Source organism: Antedon mediterranea, chromosome 3 (assembly GCF_964355755.1).
Source record: "Antedon mediterranea chromosome 3, ecAntMedi1.1, whole genome shotgun sequence".
Classification (NCBI taxonomy): Eukaryota; Metazoa; Echinodermata; class Crinoidea; order Comatulida; family Antedonidae; genus Antedon; species Antedon mediterranea.
The window spans coordinates 27,523,028-27,545,158 of NC_092672.1; the positions used below are offsets into that span (position 1 = coordinate 27,523,028).

The 22,131-nt window shown below is 35.2% G+C and overlaps 2 protein-coding genes across 3 annotated transcripts in view; both read right to left on the reverse strand.

Annotated features, from left to right (window-relative positions):
• Window positions 1-11,211, reverse strand: part of LOC140045129 (dynein axonemal heavy chain 8-like) — a 36,219-nt gene extending 25,008 nt beyond the window's left edge. The window contains exons 1-10 of the mRNA XM_072089889.1: window positions 10,954-11,211; window positions 10,026-10,166; window positions 9,038-9,281; window positions 8,260-8,402; window positions 7,513-7,647; window positions 6,234-6,570; window positions 5,380-5,486; window positions 4,114-4,470; window positions 3,437-3,559; window positions 2,632-2,762 (exon numbers count right to left, since the gene is read on the reverse strand). Of these exons, the coding sequence (XP_071945990.1) occupies window positions 2,632-2,762; window positions 3,437-3,559; window positions 4,114-4,470; window positions 5,380-5,486; window positions 6,234-6,570; window positions 7,513-7,647; window positions 8,260-8,402; window positions 9,038-9,281; window positions 10,026-10,166; window positions 10,954-11,079 (1,844 nt within the window). The 5' untranslated portion in view covers window positions 11,080-11,211. The remainder of the gene's footprint in view (window positions 1-2,631; window positions 2,763-3,436; window positions 3,560-4,113; window positions 4,471-5,379; window positions 5,487-6,233; window positions 6,571-7,512; window positions 7,648-8,259; window positions 8,403-9,037; window positions 9,282-10,025; window positions 10,167-10,953) is intronic.
• A 1,798-nt stretch (window positions 11,212-13,009) lies between these two features.
• LOC140045128 (uncharacterized) lies at window positions 13,010-19,400 on the reverse strand. 2 transcript variants are annotated; one of them, XM_072089887.1, is made up of 4 exons: window positions 19,246-19,400; window positions 14,193-16,186; window positions 13,729-13,848; window positions 13,010-13,400 (listed from the first exon to the last, which is right to left on the reverse strand). In XM_072089887.1, the coding sequence occupies exon 2, from the start codon at window positions 16,183-16,185 to the stop codon at window positions 15,523-15,525; it is 663 nt and encodes a 220-aa protein (XP_071945988.1). In that variant the 5' UTR covers window position 16,186; window positions 19,246-19,400; the 3' UTR covers window positions 13,010-13,400; window positions 13,729-13,848; window positions 14,193-15,522. The 2 variants fall into 2 exon arrangements, with proteins under 2 accessions (XP_071945988.1, XP_071945989.1); XM_072089888.1 differs by lacking the exon at window positions 13,729-13,848.
• Between the last annotated feature and the right edge of the window lie 2,731 nt (window positions 19,401-22,131).

Consider the following 22,131-nt stretch of genomic DNA (forward strand, 5'->3'; position numbering starts at 1 on the left):
ACCTTTACAGTACATGATACCATAGATATATAGTGTAAAATATTAATATTTACTAATGATGATGATACACTATACTTCACTGTATGAGTACGATACATGCGTCAATATCATGTTACATCCAGTTATTTTTCAGGTGAAAATCGGCAATTCATTTGCAACTCATAGAAATTTATAGACATGTATCGCTAGTACGCTCATACAGGAATACGAACGAGTTTTACAAATTTTTCAATTTACGAATAACCTTTTGTACTGTGGGACATACTATGGGAGGATTTTAAGAGTATTGGGCATGTCTGGGATGGGGGGGTTCGCAGTTAAGGGGGGGGGGGGGGGGCGCCCGAAAAAAAAAAAAAAAACCCTGGCTACGGGCCAGTACACGCTTGCCTATGATAAAGTACCCAGTCAACGTGATAGTTATAACTTGCACATGCTCAAAACATGAAATGATGTCAGGGTATAAAAGTCGACATAGTGGACGTGTAAATTGAAAAGTCCCTAATAATGTGTTTCTACTCTATTTTATTTCGACGATAAATGGTAGAAGAATTAAAATATTTATGAATTAATGGTATCAAGAGACTTGCAATTGATTAGTTTTTCAAACGGTGATGATTGTTAAATATAGACATGGATACAAACACCGAATGTAGCAGATAGTATTTAGTAATGATTTATGTTTAAAGCTGAAACTTGGGTCCATTAAGTCGTCAAGGTCAAAGGAATGACATGTGATGCATATATTAATTAACTAATCAAACTGCATGAATACAATCGTGTGTGTATCTATATTTATATAACAGTTTAACACCTAAATAAATTCCTGTCATTTGATTGGACGATTGTGGGTCACATGGTGCGCAATAGTACGCACTATTAAACGATCGTTTTAACACGTTCACTGCCACGGCGTATTTATACGTCAAAAATTGCGTGTCGCTACTTGCCAAGACGTAATACTACGTCAAAATCGTAGCACTTTTGTATTGTATGTAGAATCGCTGGCAGTGGTGATTGGAACAGGAATTATCGCATGGCAGTTTATGAATGATGTACGTAAACGATAATCTAAAAATAAATGTCATATGTTTGTTTGTGTTTATTCCCTCATGCATTGAATATGGCGCCCTCACACTCAATATAATCATCTCAAACGGGACTTGGCACTGGGACAGAAATTACGGAAAATGCCTTGGCAGTCAATGTGTTAATAGTCCTTTTTTTCGTGTATGAAAAAAAAAAATCTGTTTGGCATTTTAAACAGATTTTTTTTATTCTATTGCTTTTGAAATACAACAGCGCCACCTATTTTGTACTTTCGTTGAGAATCAATGTTATTGTTATGACTGGTTTAGTGATGGATACATTTTTGGAGAGATTTATTTTACATACGTTTGGTGATTGATGAGTTTTCTCGGCGCGGTTGAAATCACCGGGGCTCACACTGTAGATGATGGGTACTAATGCTAGTAAAATATAATATGCATTTAATACATATATTTTTTTGGGATAATTTACTAAGGGTAGAAGAATTTAGTTTATAAATAAATTATTTTAGTTAGTGAATAATTTGTTTAAACTGTGATGATTGTTAAACATAGACATGTATACAAACATAGAATGTAGCAAAGAGTATGAAAAAAAAAAAAAAAAGGTGGTTGTGATATCAGCATGTGTACAGCAAACTATACTATTCTAGAGTACATGCAGTCATTCTGATTGATACATAACAATTTACAACTTACCCTTTATCCAAAACTGTTGAAAGTCAAAATATATTTTAAAATCTTATTATTACAAAAAGTCATCATTTACATTTATAACATGTCTAAGTAGATTTTTGTCATTTGATTGGACGATGGGTCACATGATATAAAAATAGTTGTTCGTATAAAATTGAATACTGAAATTTCATTTTGCGTCTTTGTCCTGTGTGGACGCCAGTTGATATAAACGTAATTACTGATGTATGTGGTTGGTTAATGTTAGTCCTGCCGCTACAATTACAGTTGTGGTACGTGAGTGCTGAGAAGCCGCCTCGTAAAAATATATGTTGTTGGGAATTGCGAGTTTGGTGTAAACCTCAGCAGACCACAGTGACTGTGTGTGTACGCGAATGCCGAGAAGCCGCCTCGCAATAATGTATGTTGGTGGGAATTCGAGTCCGGTGTGGACCCAGCAGACCACAGTGTGTGTACGTGAATGCCGAGAAGCAGCCGTGACAATATTTGCGCGTTGTGTTGTGGATTTTCATGGCCCGGTAGATTTGCTTGGAATGTACATGTGTGGTGTTTCGTTTACCATTGGTACCAACGCAAAAAACGCAAGCTAGGCCTAGCCAAGGAAGAAAACTGGTGTGGACTGTCCGGTAGTGTCTGTTGTTGTTTTTTTTTGTGTTATTGAAATTTGGGTATTATTATCATTATTGTTTTATTTTGCTATTATTAATGTTATACATTCTGAAGTTTGCAAACTTATTAAAGATGAATACAAATGAATAAATTAGTAGAGAACTCGTATTATTATTACGCATTGTGTGCGATAAAACAACTTGGCCACTTTGTGACACCATTCAAAATGTAATGTTAACATGTTTACTATTAATTATTATAACAAATTGCAGATATTTACCTTGTGAGTGTTATTTGAAAGTTCTTGTATCCAGCAATAAATGATGATAATCTAGTTAAACTCTGTTTACCGGATCCACCTACGCCTACAAGCAGAGCATTGCCACGTGGTGTACGAATTATCCGAGATATCTGGTTCAAAATCAATAAATTATTCAGAATAATGCATTTGGTTATGTCCATAAAGTACCAGAACCATCATGTATTCTGACAGTAACATGTTACTAAAAAAATTTTGAATCCTGACATGATATACACAAGCACACAGTGGTGTGGTAGCAGTGGCGTAACTCAGTGGGCAAAAAACCCTGGTTTAGCACTCATAAGGGGCCCTCCAACGGCTAGAATTTGCATTGGGACTGCTCATTGTCTGGGACCTCTTAGGCTCTGTGCCCCTGAGTTTAGTCAGTGAGCGCTTATAGTTGAGGTGAGATATAGATATATTACCAAATATGGACACTCCCCAAAAAGAAAATGGAATAGTTCAGGCACCTTTAGCAGGCTGTATAAACGTCTCTCACGCATATCATCGTCCTCATATTTAGGAATAATGTCATATGTAGGGTCTATACAGGTAGGAATTTCACGAAATATACTAGTTTTTTATTACTGAGTATGTAGTGAACTTTATTAGGCCTACGTATTCCACTTTTGGTACATAACGGTGATGAGTGGACCTTTTGTTTTATGAAGTAATTATATTATTGAAAGCATGTGTGTTCATTTCTAATCACATGACTCAATCTTACCTCTCATAACATGCCTTTCATTTATCAAAATAAATAGTAGTGAAAATCTGCACTTACCTTGACAAGATGTGTCATTGCATCTTTAAAGAACACCAGATCCATGTGACCTCCTCTCACTGTGTCATTATACTGAGCCATAAATAACTGTAGCTTCTCTGAAAGGAAGTCTAAATCTGGAACCTGTAAATAAAGAATATATAAAGCAGTTAGCTTGACTTCATATGGGATGGAAAGGGTGTGTTGTGGTATTGTACTTTTCAATACTACAGCGCATCACATCAAAAGAGAGAAGCAAGAAAAATTTAAAAATGTAAATAGGCAATCAGCCCTGTCATGGACACTGACATCAACATGCATTCACTCATCTCACTTTGTTGGTAGACCCTAAGACCTTTAAAAGGATCAAGTGGGGGTGACTTACAGATGGTAAGGGCAATTTGATCAAGGACGGAAAATGAACGACAACCAGTCTTAGTTTTCCTAATTGTAACTGCATGTCTGTGAGCTGTGACCTGACATTACAACTTAGCAAAGTCTTTGGGATCATAGTAATGAGGCCTGAAATCCAGTGGCGTAACAGGTATAAGCACTCACTGGCTAAACCCAGGGGCCCCAAGAGCATGAGTAGCCCCAAAAACTACCCAGTATTGGAGGGTCATGAGGAGTGCTATGCCACTGCTGAAATCAAGCTTAAATTAGGAGGTGTGTAGAGCATGAGATACAGTGACATTTACCAGTTCATATATCTTAGGTGCATCAAGATCAGCATCTTCTGGTTCTTCACCAGTAGGTTCCGGTGCATCTCTAAGGAAGTCTACCAAGTATGGTTCCTCTGACAGCTGACTTGCTACCTCATCACCTAACTGATCCTTTACCACACGTTTAACAGCTGCTATGAACCAGTCCTTATCTTCAAAGTTAGTGAATCGATCAGCAATGACTCTTGAGCATTCATGCTGCCACAAGGCTAGCAAGGTCTTGCCATTGGGGCACTCATCTCCTTCGATGTGAAGCATTCCTTCCCATATACGTGACAAGTCACGCAAGTTGAATATGTAATGGAACTTAGCTGGTGTTGGAAGCATTTTTACCTTTCAAATATTAAAAGTAATAGTTCTTAATATAACTTAATCTAACTACAGTAGCCCAGTTGGGTGTTTAAATGTTAAATTCTCATTTTGTATTTGTATTTTGTATTATTATTTGTCCTCAGTGAGGAAATTCGGATTAGGCCCTCCACGGACCCACGGCAGCCAGCAGTGCAGCGCCTACGAGATTAGGCAATGAGAGTAAAGCATCTTGCCTAAGGATGCAATTAGTATGGTACAGATAACCTCGGTGATCTGACGAGAACCGGTGTTTCAACGCAGTATGGCCGTATTAGTATAACTAAAAGTTAAAAAATGTTTGACCAAACATACTTTAAGCTTGGTTCCCACTAGAGATGCAATGCAAGGATGTAGCACAAGCAAGTTGACCAATGACAAGCAACATTTTGAATAATCCATCGCTTTTGATTACTTACATTATGCTTACATTCTTGTGTTAGTTACAAACTATTTTACCATAGTCATGCTTTAGGTTTAACATTATGAATAAATTGCTTATTATTTGGCAGATATTATTTTGCAATCGATTTAAGGGCCTTTCGCACCAGCTCCGGTTCCGTCTCTGCAAATAAAATCACATCTTTCATTGTCATCAATCACCACGCGGCTCTGGGTAATTGAAGTTGCTATTGCTATACATGCAGAGCCAGAGCCGGACCAGATGATAAAGACCCTTTATGAGGGTGAGATGTTTGATTTAGAAAAGCTGAACTTGAAAGAAGGTGGCTAGTTCAGAGGTTGTTTTTAATTTGGGATATTGTGCTAAATTATACACTTTATACTTTAATTAAATACAGTAAAATAAATTATAATAAACTAAAATGATAAATTAATTTTCATTTTTGTATATACAGAAGAGTTTCATTTTAAAATGTTGAATTCAGTTAATACCTTGGTTGCTTGCCATAGAACTCGTGTAGTTGCAACAAGATCATTGGCCAACGCAACAACTTCATCATTAAAGCGTGATGAACAGAAGTAACCACAACCAATGATGCCTGCAAAGAAAAGTTAATACAAATATTTATCTGATGAAAAATTCAACAATATTAAACATTGTTTTGTGGTGGAATGAACATGCCACAAGAAGAGAAAAAAACTTTGTGTTTTTAACAATAATTCTCTACTGGACTTTCTTAAAAACTCTCCAAATTTTACTTGCTTTTTTATTTTTACTTTACAGTATCTACAAAGAATATTTAAAAAATATCAATGAATGTTTTTAGAATATCTCATTTGGTTGGATAAAGGGTTTAAATTATGCTGGGTAGATTAGATTTGCTTTCTTTACTTTTTTTCTTCCGTATAAAACTATTACGATAATTGTAAATAATAATGTAGGAAGAAGCTAGGCAAAATAAAATACTTATATATATATCGTGCCCAGTAGCCAGCCCCTGTTTTTATCTATCAGAGTTACACATAAAAAATACAATAAAATAACAAATAAAACATAATGTAGCACAATTAAAAACTCTGATAGCATGCAAGATTAGGCAAAAAACGTTTCAAAGAAACATATTTTCAATGGGATCTTCATGCCTTAAAATTATTATGGGCACAAGAACTTAAGACTGACTGACCCCAACCAACCAATTTGATGTGTCCATATATGGACACGATGACATCATATTACTACCATATTTGGGCAAATCATATTTATCACAGTTTGATAGTGTAAATAGAGCTTTACATTTGAATCAGATAAACACAATGTCAATATTGATAGTTGTGTTGCTACTCACCAAATATCTTATCAATGGAAGCATTTGACGGTAGAGTGCAGTTGAATATGGAAAAGCAACGTTTAAGTCTCTCAGGAATATCATTTCTACCACCACCTGGCTGTATCATAGCTGCAATAAACTGGATATCAGCAATGTGTGTAAAATCTCCAGGCTTCTCCAGATTATAGAACCCGTCCATCTCCATCATTTGTCTCACAATCTCATTGGTCACTTGGTCTCCCCACTCGTTGATGATGGGCATGTTGATGTCATCTACAAAGACTGTCATCTTGCGTCCTGCAGGTGGACCATATGTGCTGCCCATTCGTTTGTCAACAAAACTCTCAATTGTTCTCTGGAATATCAAAATGTTAATTACACAATACTGAAAAAGACAATGACAATTCTACACGGAATATACATTGTCTAGTATGACTTACAACCAAAGTTGGTCATAAATGCATTAGGTTTCTATTTTCTTAGTCTTTTAGTCTTTATATTTCATATGGCATTAAACATACCATTTAAGTTTCTCTCCTGTATACAATATTAAATTTACAAACGGCAATGAAAGTTCCCTCATGATCTTAAAGGTTGGAAAGCAATGATTTACTATTTATCCAGTATAAATCAAACATGCTTATTTAATTATTATTGTAATGATATAGAATTATAATTAAAAGAATCAACCTTTGTATCACAATTCAATTGAGTTCACCAATTTGCCCCAGAAACGTCCAGTGAAGAAATTGACCAGATGTCTTTCATGACCTGTTAGGCCCAATTAGTTCTCAAAAGAAAACATTTTATCTGACCTTATGAACTTTCCCATTGTAAAACTATTAAGATATTGACAGTATTTAAGCACAGATTTGACAGACAATCCATCATTGTAATTTCCCCAGATACTAAAGATCATCCCCTCCAAAAAAGTACCTGCATCAACTTAGGACCAATAGTTAAGTTCAGAGATGATGTAATGACATATACTAATGAACAGAAGCCGATATACCCTCAAGTTTCAGAAAAGCCCAGACACACCTCAGACACTTCTTTGAGCACACACCTTACCGAGACTTCCTCAGAAGCACATCTACAGCCACACCTCACTTACAGCATCATTCATCCTTTGTCCCTGAGTTTGTATTATCCTGTATCATTTCTGAATTTCTATTGTATTGTGTATTATATCGTATTACTGAATAAACAACTGTGATATTTCAATTAACCAAGCGAGTAGAGTCTTTAATACAGTCAAACCCTCACACATTATATTACCATTATTATTTCAATATACCTGAAACATGAGTGGTGTAGTTGCAGAAGAGAAGTTGAAGCTTTTAGCCATGTGTCTATCCGGATCATACTTGCTCATGTAACCTTTAATCATGACAGTTTTTGCAGTTCCTTGTTCACCAATCAACAAAACAGCCTATTTAAAAATGGATATTATAATTAGCAAATGCTACATGAAAGGAATCTTAATCAAATAAAGAATGAGAACACTAAAACTTTATTTAATAATCTGTGTTTTAATCTTTGATCCGAAACATGAACAATACATAAGCAGAGCAATATAGACATTATAAATGAATGACTCAATTTAGATGTCAACATTTTATTGGACACTACCACTTCCCTGGACACCAGACTGTTTCATGAAGGAGACCAAATATAAATCTGTCATTCTTATTATTTATTTTTTATTATCATTTTTTTCTGCTTAAAACTATTATTATTTTGACTCCTAAACAACATAAGTTTGTGATGATGCAAGATAATACAATTAACTTTGAAAATAGTTTTCAATTTTAAAACATGGTTTCATATAGATCTTGGTAGCATTTATGAAGAGGAGATATCCCAAATTTAAAAGTAAAGTTAATTCTGACTTTCTCAAAAGAAATTCCAGAGGTCCAGCTAAAGATTTTGTAACAAACTGCATTTTTCTTTCAAACAGGATCCACAATTGATTTCAATCATTATTAAGTATTTTGATATTAGGAATAAATACAAAAATAATGCAGCTTATAACAACATTTACCTTATCTTGTTTTGAAATTGTGTCAAGCAAAAAGTTTGAACAGACATTGTCTACATTTGGTACGAGAATTGAACTGTACTCTGGAACTGAATCAGCAGGATAGATGTATTCTTGAACTCTGTTTGACCAGTGCTCCCAGTTGCCTACAAAAATTTAACAATTCAATCCTTCATAATGTTAAAATAGTAGTACTGTTCTTTGTTTTCCACAGTGCAAAGTTATAGATTTACCTATGAAAAGTGGGAGGGGGGGCATCCCCTCATCTCAATATAGGGATCCCAGAAACAATTCTGATGATGTGCTAAACATCTAGTATAAGGTTCAGTAAGCTACACTGTAGCTCTGTAAAGCTTGGTTCCCAATTGGATGAAATGTAAGTATGTAAACAAAGTACAGTTAGTTTGTCGTATCCGAAGTGACCAATCTAAAGTGAAAAATCCTCAACAGTCACTATTGATTGGTAAAATTACTTGTGTTGCATAGTACATTCTTGTGTTACAGGTATGTTCTTTTAAGCTCTGTCTACACTATCAAACTAGTTTGAAAAAAGTGTGATGTGCACACATATGGTAGTGATATTCCTAAATATGGTAGTGATAATGACATCATCATATGGCCACATCCCATTTTGTCGTCGCATAAAATTTGATAGAAGTGTAGACAGAGCTTAAGGGACACAGATTAAGGAGTAGAGAAGCATACCCTAAACACACACTTATAATAATGTACTGTAAAACATGTATGTAAAATAAATATCAACAACATAATTTAAGCTTACCGTTGCTGTCCACAACATATTCAAATATGGTGTGTCCACTTCCTTCAGGTAAATTTGGGTAAGATAGGTGACTTTCGTGTTCAAGCATAAATGTCTGCATCTTGGCTCTGTCATCCAGTTCCAGCAGGGCTCCAAGGCTCCACATCAATGAGAAGATAAACAGTTTTTCAAGATAGGCTGGAGGAAGTGCAGTGTGATCATGTTCTTCTTTCACAGGTAACAAACCAACTAGCAGATCTATAGCCTAGAAATGATACAAACATGACATTTCTAATTATTTTTTTATTTTTATTTTTACAATTACAGGATGGATAAACTATTTAATACTTTTTTTTTTATTGAAGTTTTATAAAAATATCCTTTAAGTTCAAAATTAATCCGTTAAAATGAGAGGTGTAAAGCTTTCTCAATCACATTGTCATCATAGGAACATCTCATTTAAATATTGTAGTGTCCAAGGTAGACACCCAATTTGTTGTGGTTTACAATTTGAATATTGTTTGTGGAAAAGTTTTTGTTGGATTTCAATTATAAAAATATAACTAAGAAGAATCAATTTTGAAGTTCAATAAATCCTTATTATTAATTTTTGAAAAGTATCGATTTACCTCAAAATTAATGCTTTTATAAATCTGAATATTTCTTTTTGTGAGAGACTATAATATTAATATCGTTATTTTAATGAATAAATTAAAAACAAGAAATCAATGTTATATAAAATCGCTTATTATACTATTCTTTTTTTAGAACTCTTTTGATATTTTTATAATACACCAATTTACACTGTCAACATTTTGAAACTGTTAATCTAATTCTCTGTCTAGTGACTATTAAACTTTATGTGACAACAAAAGTAGTGATGTGCCCATATGGACATGGGGATGTCATATCACCATATTTAAGCATATCACAACCATATTTGGGCACCACACTCTTTTTGTCAAACTAGTATAGACAGAGCTTAATATAAAATAGAAAGTTTCTGTACCTGTTTAATATAGTTGCACTGCAAGATGACCATCTTGGGGTGAAGTGATAGTGTAACATAGTTGAACAAATCCTCAAAAATCTTATTAAACAGTTCTTGTAACACTGCAGCTTCTGATGGATTCTGCTTCATTAACCAGCTCTTAAGACAGGGTACAGAAAGGAATTATTTAGTGCCATTTAAATGATATTATAAATAATTTAATAACAATCAACTGAATTCATTTTGTTTGTTTCCCTAATAATACAAATTTGTATTTTTTGTTTCTATTAATTTGTATAATTAGGGTTTAGTTTTATTGTTTCTAAAATCATTCATTTTTAGTAAATCACCAGATGGTTTAGTATTTCTCCTGTGCGCCTGTGAAAGGTTTTGTTTTTGTTCTACAAAAATAAAGATGGTATTACTATAATTATTACGTCCAACACTTTCCTTTGATTGCTTCATGCAACAAAAAACCTTATTAGGACATAATATAGATCACAATCAGATTTCTATTTCCATTTTAATCATGATTGACAGATAAAGTAGGTCATGGAAGTTTACATGATCGCACCTAAAGATATACTTAATATAACAATATTCAATAATTACAAACAAATGACTAAAAATAACTGTACGAAAATAAAAAGTGCAATGAAATTTTAAATATAATAATCAAATCCATAAGATATTGCATCCTTAGGCAATGTTTTACTCTCATTGCCTTGTCCTTCGGATGGGATGAAAAGCTGTTGGTCCCGTGTATGTATATTGCATTTAAAAAAACTTGGTACACTATTCTAAAAGTAGGGGATAGTCTCCTGGTGTGCTGATCTGGTATGTGCTGCACTGCTGGCTTCCATGGGTCTGTAGAGGGCCTAAGTTTCCAGTTCAGTTTGAGCTGGAGGATAATATTATATATCTTCATCTTTTAAATAGAACTTACTTGTGATATAGGTCTCCAATCCAGTACAGATGAACTCATGTACACCATTCCATTCCTAGACACTGTTGCTGGTGATGCATTATCAATGTTATGAACTTCAAAGACTACCTTACAATTAGGAGCCATTGGAATACGATCACCATTGGCTAGGGTCAGTGTCCTATTATCATCTAGTACACTGTTAAGATTCTCAATCCAAATAGCATCTACTGGGCCATCTAAAATTATCCAGATATGATCCGCTGTTGAAAGAAAAATAGTTTAAATGATAATGAATATTGTATAGCCTATTATCATCTAATAATACACTGTGAAGATTTTCAATCCAAATGGCTATATATGAGCCATCTAATTTTATCCAGATATGATCCGCTGTTTAACGAATAGGTTAAAGAAAATAAATAAACAAAAAACTAATGTTGATTTAGTTTGTATACCATGTTAAAATTTAAAATAAAGAGTTCAAAGAACTACATCAGGAAGTTTTATTCTTAACTTACAGATTGAGGAAACATGTCATTCAATTTTCAAAGATTATTAAAAAGAATTGAATAAATTACAAATGGTTTGAGCAATCAGCGACAAAGCATTCTCTAAACTAGGCCTGGTATTATGGAATAAGAATGTACCTAATTCAACTGTTCCTTGATGTTCCCGGTATAGGCATTTTTTGGTCTAATATTTTTGTATAGTTATTCTTTAGTTATTTTTTTATGTAGTACATTTCGATGTGAAGCACTTTGTCATTAAAGTTAAAAGAGCTATATAAATTACTATTACTAGACTAGGTCGTGTCCACAGATGGTTCTCGAATACACATTAATTTCAGCGTAAAAAATGTATGTACCACAGGACTATAGTACATTGTCGTTTACAGAAACAAATAAATAGACAAGATGATTTATGTACAATTAGCACCCTGGGAGTTAGGCCTTGTCTTAAAAATAAGTCAATTTTTTTTATTTGAATTCATTTAAACAAACCCAATTTGTGTTTTGTATATATGCACAAATTTGATACTGCAACAAAAAATGTGACATGACAACAAAAAATTGGAATTGTTCGTAATTCAATAAAGTCAATCTTATTTTGAATTTACATATCCCAACAAACATAATACAAAACATAAAGATAGTCAAGTATCAACTTCCCGGGAAAATTGAGATCACAAGTTACTATGTTGGATGTATTATGTTCGTAACATGGTGTCATTTAGAAAACTGCCTCTCCAAGGTGAGTACTTTTTTTTTCTTTATTTGATATCTGATACTTATACTTAATAGAAAGACAAAAAGACACACAAAAAAATTACATGTATTGCACACATTTATTATAATCCGTAAATTAGTTGACACCGTTACTCACACCATCCACAGTTCTACAACAATTTGCCTGAAACCCTGACAAAGAACATGAACAAAGAATGAGATGCCTACTTGCAATTAGCAAGTTCAAACCTCACTTTAAACATACCATATGGTTGTTTGTAAACACAGCATTGTATAATAAACACAAAATTCAATAGTTGATTATGTTGGTAACAAAGACACCAACAATTTTGACTGTTGATTCACGTCATCGCAGCTTTAAATTTGATATAAAGTTATTTGAAACTAACTTTTCTGAATTTAATCACAACTATTAATTTCATCAAATTTTTTTAAATTTATTTTTTGGAATTTTAACCGATCGTAACTATTAATCTCACCAAATTGTTTGATATTAATTTCATAAAACTATTAAAATCATCAAATTAACTTGGGTACCGTATATTGCTATGTATAAATCGCACCTGTGTATAAGACGCACCCATAATTGTGAACGAAATATCTTGTACTTTTATGTCACCTGTGTATAAGACGCACATATATATATATCTAGGTCGAAATTTAAAGCATTTAACATGCTAACGATGGGCAGTGTGATCTCCGATATGTTGAGGTTAATTTGGAGATAACACTGCCCACCGTTAGCATGTTAAATGCTTTAAATTTCGACCTAGATATATGTGCGTCTTATACACAGGTGACATCAAATTACAAGATATTTCGTTCACAATTTTGGGTGCGTCTTATACACAGGTGTGACTTATACACAGCAATATACGGTCTTAAAATTTCATCAAACTACTGTATTTGAAATTGATTTTCTTGAACAACATTTCAATTTGTTTAAGCTCATCAAGAGAAAACTGGAATTGCTCTCTGGAATTCACCAGCACTGGAGCGGATACAGAGCAGATAATGTCCCCTCTTGGTTGGGTTGAATAATCCTCATCTGATGGCCAAGTGTACAAATTATTCCCCTGTTTTTTCATGTACTTGACAGTAATGAGACCACTTTCATTTGCGATGTGAACCACCTCTGCCATGTACACAGATGTAGTGTTGTTCTTTTTACCAACCGAATGCAATTGTACAGCTGCAAAGTTTCCAACTTGAAGATCCCTGCAAAATAATAATTCAAAATCAAGTCAAATATTAAATAAAAGCGTGCAAGAGTGTGTAAAGAGCCATTATCGCAAAAATTTAACAACGCAAATATTTCCACTTTTACAGTAATAAACAAATTATATGTACAGGTACAGTACATCTTTCATTTATTATCTTGATGATGTAATGGCTGGACTGGTAATGGTGGGACATCAGACTCATCATCTAATGTAGTATGGGCAGATTTGCTGAAATAAAAATCAACCAAATAGTATATATGTTGTGTTCTCAGAGCTGCTCATTTGAATTTTATTAAGTGTTAACACAAAAGTACAATGCTTACATCTTTTCACTATTCATATAAGTTTGTGCGGACTGGTCAGAATCTGTGGAGATTGGCAAGACTGTAGTCTCATTGATTGACTACTGTGTGGGTTCACTGCTATGCTTATAAAGTGATGTTCTGAAAAATATAACAATTATTGAATATTATATAGTACTACAGTGTTTTTGTTTTCTTCTTAGTTCTCAGAAAATTGTTTCATGAATAAATAAGGGGTCCTTAACAATTATCAAACAGTATGTTTAGGGAGGGAATAACTTTGTGGATGTTAATTCAAATCATCAATGTACTTTGCAAAAGTTGAAATTAGACATTTTCATGATCAATGAGTATGAACTTCATACTCATTGATCATGAAAATGTAACCCATGGATAAAACAGACTTTGAATGTATCAAGTCAACAACAAAAAACAATGTTTATAATTGTGAAGGACCACTACTCTTTTTATACTACAGTACATACCTTTCAATTTTCCCTCTTTTAAGCGACATCAAAGAGAGTTGACCAGTGAACTTGATGTTTGGACATGGTTGGCTTGATATACCTCTACAAGTGTCGCAGAAACAGCTCCTTTCCTTTGTTCCGATAACATGGTTAAATACCACTAAAGCTGTGAGAGCTGCGTGCATTTGGGATAGGACGGATATTTGTAGTTCTTTCTCTGTCAGTCAGTTCAGAAACTAAACTGTTTACAGTTTCCACCTTCTCCTTTATAACGACGTGTTTAGCCTGAGTTTGAGTGCCGTTCTTATTTGTCTTTGTGTAAGCTTCGCTGACCCATACTTTCCACTTTATGGGGTCATCCCCTGAGCTTGCAGAAGAGGCTGTAGGTGCTTTGAAACAACATCAACACAACATTTGTCGCATGTGCAGTCTATACACTCCTTTTTGAGGAACATTCCTGGGGCCTCGCATACTGTTATGGATGAGGCTTCGTACTTGTTTTTCGAAGCAACATGTTTGTTAGCAATGCACTTGGCATATAAGGATTCTACCTTAAATGTTACATTTGTCGAATTCGATTGGGAACTTTTGTTGTCAAGGTAAAGATTCGTTGAGTACTTTTTGTATTCGAATTGTAAATTTGTGCTCAACAGAAAGTCATTTGAATAGAAAACGTTGACAACGAAAGCTTTTTCATTAAGAACAATCTCAACGCTCAAAATACTCCGTTAAAGAAGTACTCAACGGAAAAACTACTCAACGGTCCACTCGAATACGACAATTGATACAATACTCACACAGGCATTGCAAAAGTCTTTGAAACCGGTTTATAGTTTGCTAGCTTGACTGTGGAGAACTTGGTAAAACTAAGTGAGACAGTTGGATATGCAGCTTTAAATTCATTGTAGGCCGTCTTCATTGTGCATTCCATCACCTTGCCTGGTGTCTTGTCTACAGCGGAAGGTGCATCTGGCAATTCTCTTGCAATCCACCCGATCATAAAATGACAGAACTTTAGACACTGTGTCCTGGCTCAGAGCATAACTCCTTTGCTTTCTAAACTTTATCGAATGTGAATTGATTGGCTTGATCAAAAAACTCCAACTCAGTCCTAGATGCTTTCGGACAAGTGTTTTTCCTATTTTGTTTTTGACACACACGGCCATAAACAGTTGACGCCTGAGTTGAATTTTTTTTTCAGGGCAGCTCGCGTCCTTGATTTTTCTACCATGCTCGAAAATATTTCTGCAAACTTATTTGGGCTCTTCGGCACCACTCTCCATGATCTTGATAAAGCCTTCCTTTTAGCTTTATTACTTGGAAAGGGGGTTGATGTTGGTGTCGACGACTATGTACAAGAGCTCTGCTTGTTTAAGGCATATGCCTCCCGTCGCTTCTCTAATATGCGCCGCTTTTTTTGGCTTGATTGATTTGCCCTCCTGCTACGTTGGTAATCCCTCCACTTCTGTTGTTTCTCACTGGTCTCCTTTCGAGTCTCTATTGGAGGTGTTGTATTGATACCAGCATCTTTTTTCCGCTGTCTCATCCTCTGCATCCTGATCTTTGCTTTTGCGTTGTCTCTTATTTCGGTCTCCTTCCGAGTCTTCATTGGAGGTGTTGTATTGATATCAGCATCTTTTTTCCGCTGTCTCATCCTCTGCATCCTGATCTTTGCTTTTGCATTGTCTCTTACTCTTACTTCGGTCTCCTTTCGAGTCTCCATTGGAGGTGTTGTATTGATACCAGCATCTTTTTTCCGCTGTCTCATCCTCTGCATCCTGATCTTTGCTTTTGCGTTGTCTCTTACTCTTACTTCATCACTTCGCTCTAATCTTCTTATCTTTAAGCGGGAACATTCAAATTTCCGAAATTCTGCATATTTTTGTGGATTTTCTTTTAAGTTTTTAAGGTGCAACCTCTGTGCTTTAGCATTCTTCGTCTTTTTTGATTCCCAAGGGACATCATCCAGATCAAGTTTATCACCTTTTTCAGTACAGCAACGAAGCTTCATTCTGAGTATTAAAAAATAGTAATTCAATAAATATACGGTATGACTATACATTTCCTGACATAAATATATATACATTATCTTTTTAATAAATAAACTGTGACTGTGAAAGTCTTATAATTGTATTATATGTTGATCAACACACTTTAGGATACGTGTTATTGGCAAAGGACAGCATGTATGAATTTAATTTTATGTTCGTAACAGGTGACACCATTGACAGTCAGAACTACGTAATATAATACAACTTCACAGGAAATTATATTTATTTAAAATACAAAATCAACATGATGATGTTAAATTAAATTTCTTATTGTTAAAACAACTAAGATGGATGTGTAGAAAGCGATGACCTCGAATTGGACGACCCGGGCGCTTTTTTTTTTCGTACATAAGTTGGGGACCCCTCATGAAACGTCACAAAATAAACATGAATAATTCATCAGTTAAATTTGTTGTTCCGTGTGCACCCAGCGTATAGCAACAAGAAGTGATTACACAACTGCGGTTCTTTCTACAGTAGGCCTAGGATTGTAGGTCAATTCACGTGACTGCCTTCGCGCACACTTCTTCACACACACGTCCACTATGCAAAATGTGTCGAGGCTAATCGACAGCTAGGCAAGACATTAAACTAAGTAGTAATTGGACATAGCCCAAAGAAAGTTAAGACCCACAAGAATAAAGAATGTGTATAATTTGTGTACTGTAATTTTTTAATTCTGCTATTTTATTATCAAACAATATGCATGTACTCAAAGGAACTTTAAAAATGCGCATATTTATGAACACATGAGATGGGAAGATTAGACCCACGAGAATAAAAAATGTATTTTTGTGTATATGTTTATTGTTTAATTTTGCTGACTTATTACTCGGACTGTGTCATACCTAACACCAAAGAACTTATAACACAAGAATCTCCTGTTCGTCCGAAGCGCGTAACAATTTTGAAAGGCATTGTGGGATAGAATAGAGCTATGGGTGGCGCCATTGTGAGCCATGGACTAGGGCGCCCGCATCAAATTAGAAAGTCAAAATCATAGAGGGGATCTGCTAATGCTCTAGGGGGGGTAGAGTAATTGACTGAGGAGTAGGGCGCCCGCATCAAATTAGAAAGTCAAAATCATAGAGGGGATCTGCTAATACTCTAGGGGGGTAGAGTAATTGACTTCCTAGTTTGGAGGGGGCGCTGCTCCATGCTGTGAAATGGTGTCGCCCAGTTTGACCTTTTAACACTGTACTTCCGATACTGTTTGAATGCAAATTGAACAGGAGATTCTTGTGTTATAAGTTCTTTGCTAACACACAGGTCACACACACCCACACAGCTACTACTAGAATAGACATGGGTTTAGAGACTAATAATTAGGCCTAATAGTATCAATAGAAACAAACTATAATTTTAACACGTATTTATAGTAATAAATTATATTAAAAACACCATAAACTAAAGGCTGATTATTTCGACAATCCACACAAAACGCCGCTATTCTATTATGAAATCGCACGCGGCAACCACAGCGGAGATAGGCCTAGAATCGTACCGCACTTGTGTAATCACTTCTTGTTGCTATACGCTTGGGTGCACATACGAAACAAGAAAATTTAACTGATGAATTATTCATGTTTATTTTGTGACGTTTCATGAGGGGGGTCCCCAACTTATGTATGAAAAAAAAAATCGTGACCCGGGCGACCTCGAATTGGACGACCTTGAATTGGACAACCCATAACACGAAACCGACGACGGGTGTCACGAAACCTAAGACCACGAAAGCTCAGACTCCCTAAGACCACGAAAGCTAAGACCCAACACCTAAGATTACAAATACTAAGATATACTACAGCTTAAAAACAATACTTGTTTATCCATACATAACTTTAAACACAGTAGGTTTCATTTATTACCATAACTATAATTTAATACTACCGCAAAACATTATTTTCGCCCGTTGAGTAAATGTATATTTTTTCTTTACAACAAACAAACTTGACGGGTTGTTTGTTGGTATATATTTACTCCATTGTGTTGGTTCAGAGGATGTTTTTCTTACGCACCTGCCTTTCTTGTATTTTGACTCCAAATTTGTTGACTAACTTTATCCTGAACACCACACTTTAAAATTAGGACTTATAAGTACTTTCAGAAGGAGAAACACATAATAACAAATAAATAAATCCTTTAAATTGATGATTTTACAGATGTGTTTCTTTGTATACTGTAATGTAACTCCTCGAGCTCCCACCATGCTCAATGTTTTTGTTTCTATGGAGCGCCAAAAGAGCAACAATAATAGTACAAGCATAAAAACAGAAAGAAAACGAAACAAAAAAACTTATCATGATTTTTAAATTAAAATTTATTTGCCAGTATTTATTTCTTCGTACTTGCATGATTATACTATTATCATTACAATTTTAATTTTACATTGTTCCATCCACACTGTAGATGGACTCCACAGAGTTTTCAGCCCTCTATATAATTTTTGCTCTTTTGACGTTCCATAGAAACAAAAACATTGAACATGGGGTAGGCCTACTGTAGTACTGTAGGCTAGTCATTTTGTGTGCGAGAAAAACGTCTGTAAAATCATCAATTTAAAAATGTATTTGTTACTTTTTATGTGATTCTTTTTTATGAAAGTGCCAATTCTAAGGTGTGGTATTCAGAATAAATGTTGGGAGTTAAAATCATGGAGTAAAGAATACAAGGCAGGTGCGAAAGATAAATATTTGTAATCTTAGGTTAGGTGTTGGGTCTTAGCTTTCGTGATCTTAGGTCTTAGGGGGTCTTCGCTTTCGTGGTCTTAGGTTTCGTGACACCCAACCGACGACTCCTATAGCCTAGCCTAGGCCTAGCTAGTGTGGTATAACATCCCGAAGGAATGTTTGTTTACACCCAGCCCAGCCAGGGCAGGGAACTCTAAAAAACCATGGAAAAACACTAGGCCTAGGCCTAAGTAAATTACGATTTTAACATAAACTTCTACCATTAAGTAAAAAACCAAAGGTTATTAGTGTTCATAGATACTTATATTACAATAATAATTGAAAACATACCTTGATTATGTTCCAATGTGATAGGATATTTGATGATAAAGTATGATGAAATATGATGTGCGTAACACCGCGCAAAAAAAGTTGACACGAAAGGTGTTATCGCCTGTAGCAGTGACATTTGACCTGTATCCAGACGTTTTATTGTGTATATTAGTTGTACTGCTGGGACTTCCTTATCAGCGACCAGCGATGACAGACTAGCGCTCTGCACATGTGGTGTGGGCCTGTCAAATCTTCCAAATGACGTTCGTAACAGACTTGAAACGACACACGTAAACATGTTTTGAATTGTTTTTTTTTACTGATATAAATAGCCATACAAAATTATTAAACTTGCCAATGTTTTAGTTAGATAAGATATAAATTACAAATAATTCGTTGATTGAATAAACCTGTGTATTACTCGCAAGCTAGCCCCATATGATGTTCGTAACATTTCTTGACACGATATTATGTTACGAACGTAAGCCTGTGTTTACCATTCGAATCAAATTACATAATTGCTATTTTTTCACATTCTCTAAAACGATCTCATAGAGCAACACGTAATGCATAATGCACACACAAAAAACACATAAATATTATCATTGGTGACCTCTGAAAACATAATTTAGTTTTAGAAGATTTTTATGTCAAAATGTGGTGTCTATTTTTGGTACATATTAAATTACATTTATTAAGTTCAGAAAAAAATTCCGCTGAGGTTTCATTCGTATAATTACCTATATCAACAACTTACATGATCGTAAAATATATGTACATTTAAATACATATAAGACTAATTAGCAACATGTTTTAAAGAAATATATAAACGCCGTGGTTAGGATTCCGGCACCGGAACTCAACTGCCCAGCGTTAGGGAATCCGACACGCTATTGCGCATGCCCAGAGCGAGGTAATCGGCGACTCTATACCACCTATCAACAACAGCGATGGATCATTTCATAGCTGCGCCACACACGGCAAACTAGTCTAGATGCCTACTAATACGGTATCCACTAATCTAGGCTAGGGTTACCAGTTAGACGTGACCAGTGGACCTATTTATTTTTTAATTAAATAGTGGTTGCTTCATTCATATATAAACTTCATATCATTATGAATTATATAATTACATGACTAGTTTTATGATTTTTCATAACGCATTATACTGTACATAACAACATGCAATCACAAGTTGATTTGTTGACGGCAGCCACCGCGTGGATGTGAAAACTGTTTGGAAAGTCAGGGTCGCAACGCTAAAAACAGCATTACGATTCTTAGATAGATACTGATACTTATTAATATCATTATAATTATTTTAACGCGTGGCGTAGTCGTATTTTAATTATTAATTCATGTATGGCATAGGCCAAGTTTCATCCATCGCTCTCTCGCTCGCGCAACGACTATCTAGGCTACAGTAAATCCCTATAACACTCCGACTCTCGGTGGTGTGGTGTGTGTGGCACTCTATAAGTGCAAGCTATAATTCACTTCCCAGAGCTATGAGCATGCGCAATAGCGTGTCGGATTCCCTAACGGTGGGCAGTTGAGTTCCGGTGCCGGAATCCTAACCACGGCGATATATAAACGCCGTGGTTAGGATTCCGGCACTCAACCCCAGCGTCCCGGCCCAGCGTTAGGGAATCCGACACGCTATTGTGCATGCCCAGAGCGAGGTAATCGGCGACTCTATACTTTATCATCTACAGACTAACACTATCTTTGCTAACAGCGATGGATCAATTAATTGCGCCACGGCGAACTAGCCTAACTCATTCATATATAAACTTCATATAATTATGAATTATAATTACATGACTAGTTTTATGATTTTCAAGTACAAAATAAAGATTTCATTTAACGCATTATTATACTGTAATAACATGCACTCGTATACAAGTTGATTTGTTGACGGCAGCCGCCGCCCGGATATGATGTGAAAAAACAGAACTTTTCGGGAAGTCGCGGTCGCAACGCTACGCTATATTCACTTTCGTACATTTCTTGAAATACGCAAGCGTTATGCCACTGGGAGGCCTGTGTTTTTGTCCCGTTCCGAACTTCATAACTTCCTCTGTCTAATAACATTAGAGCATTACGATTCTTAGATAGATCATAATAATTATTTTAACGTGTGGCGTAGTCGTATTTTAATTATTTAATTCATGACGTATGGCCTAGGCCAAGTTTCATCCATCGCTCTCTCGCTCGCGCAACGACTAACTAGGCTACTACAGCAAATCCCTATAATAACAACGTCCGACTCTTGGGTGGTGTGGTGCGCGGTCTGTGGCACTATAGAGTAGTGCAAGGTACAATTACTTCACTCTGGGCATGCGCAATAGCGTGTCGGATTCCCTGACGGTGGGCAGTTGAATTCCGGTGCCGGAATCCTAACCACGGCGATATATAAAATCTCTGCAGTATCATATTTGTGCATATAACATTAGAGTTCAGGGATGAAGAAGGGGATGGGAAGAACAATTTTTACATATATTCTCTATCCACTCAGTAACAAAATATTGTTTTAAATGTTTTCTAGGCCTATCAATAATATACAACTAAACACAGTAAAACATTTAAGATTTATAATACTTTTTTTAAACTGTCCCTGTTATAGTCGATTGAAATAGTAAAGTACATGTAACGATACACCACTACGACGTTTATATTTTTTATAATTATTATATATTAATACAAACATTGAGAAGCAACTGTCAGTAATCTACCCAAAGTCACAGTAATAAATGTTCTTTGTATATTTTGTTTATATATCTAACAGTAACCACATTCACAGAAGACAATTTCGATTCAAATGGCGACCAAAAATGGTTAATACATACATTATTTACATTCAATATTGTAAAAGTATTGCAATACTATAATAAGTTTTATTCT

What these genes read in the sequence shown, in the direction of transcription:
- LOC140045128 (XM_072089888.1), bottom strand. Translation starts at nt 16,185, where the DNA reads ATGAAGCTTCGTTGCTGTACTGAAAAAGGTGATAAACTTGATCTGGAT.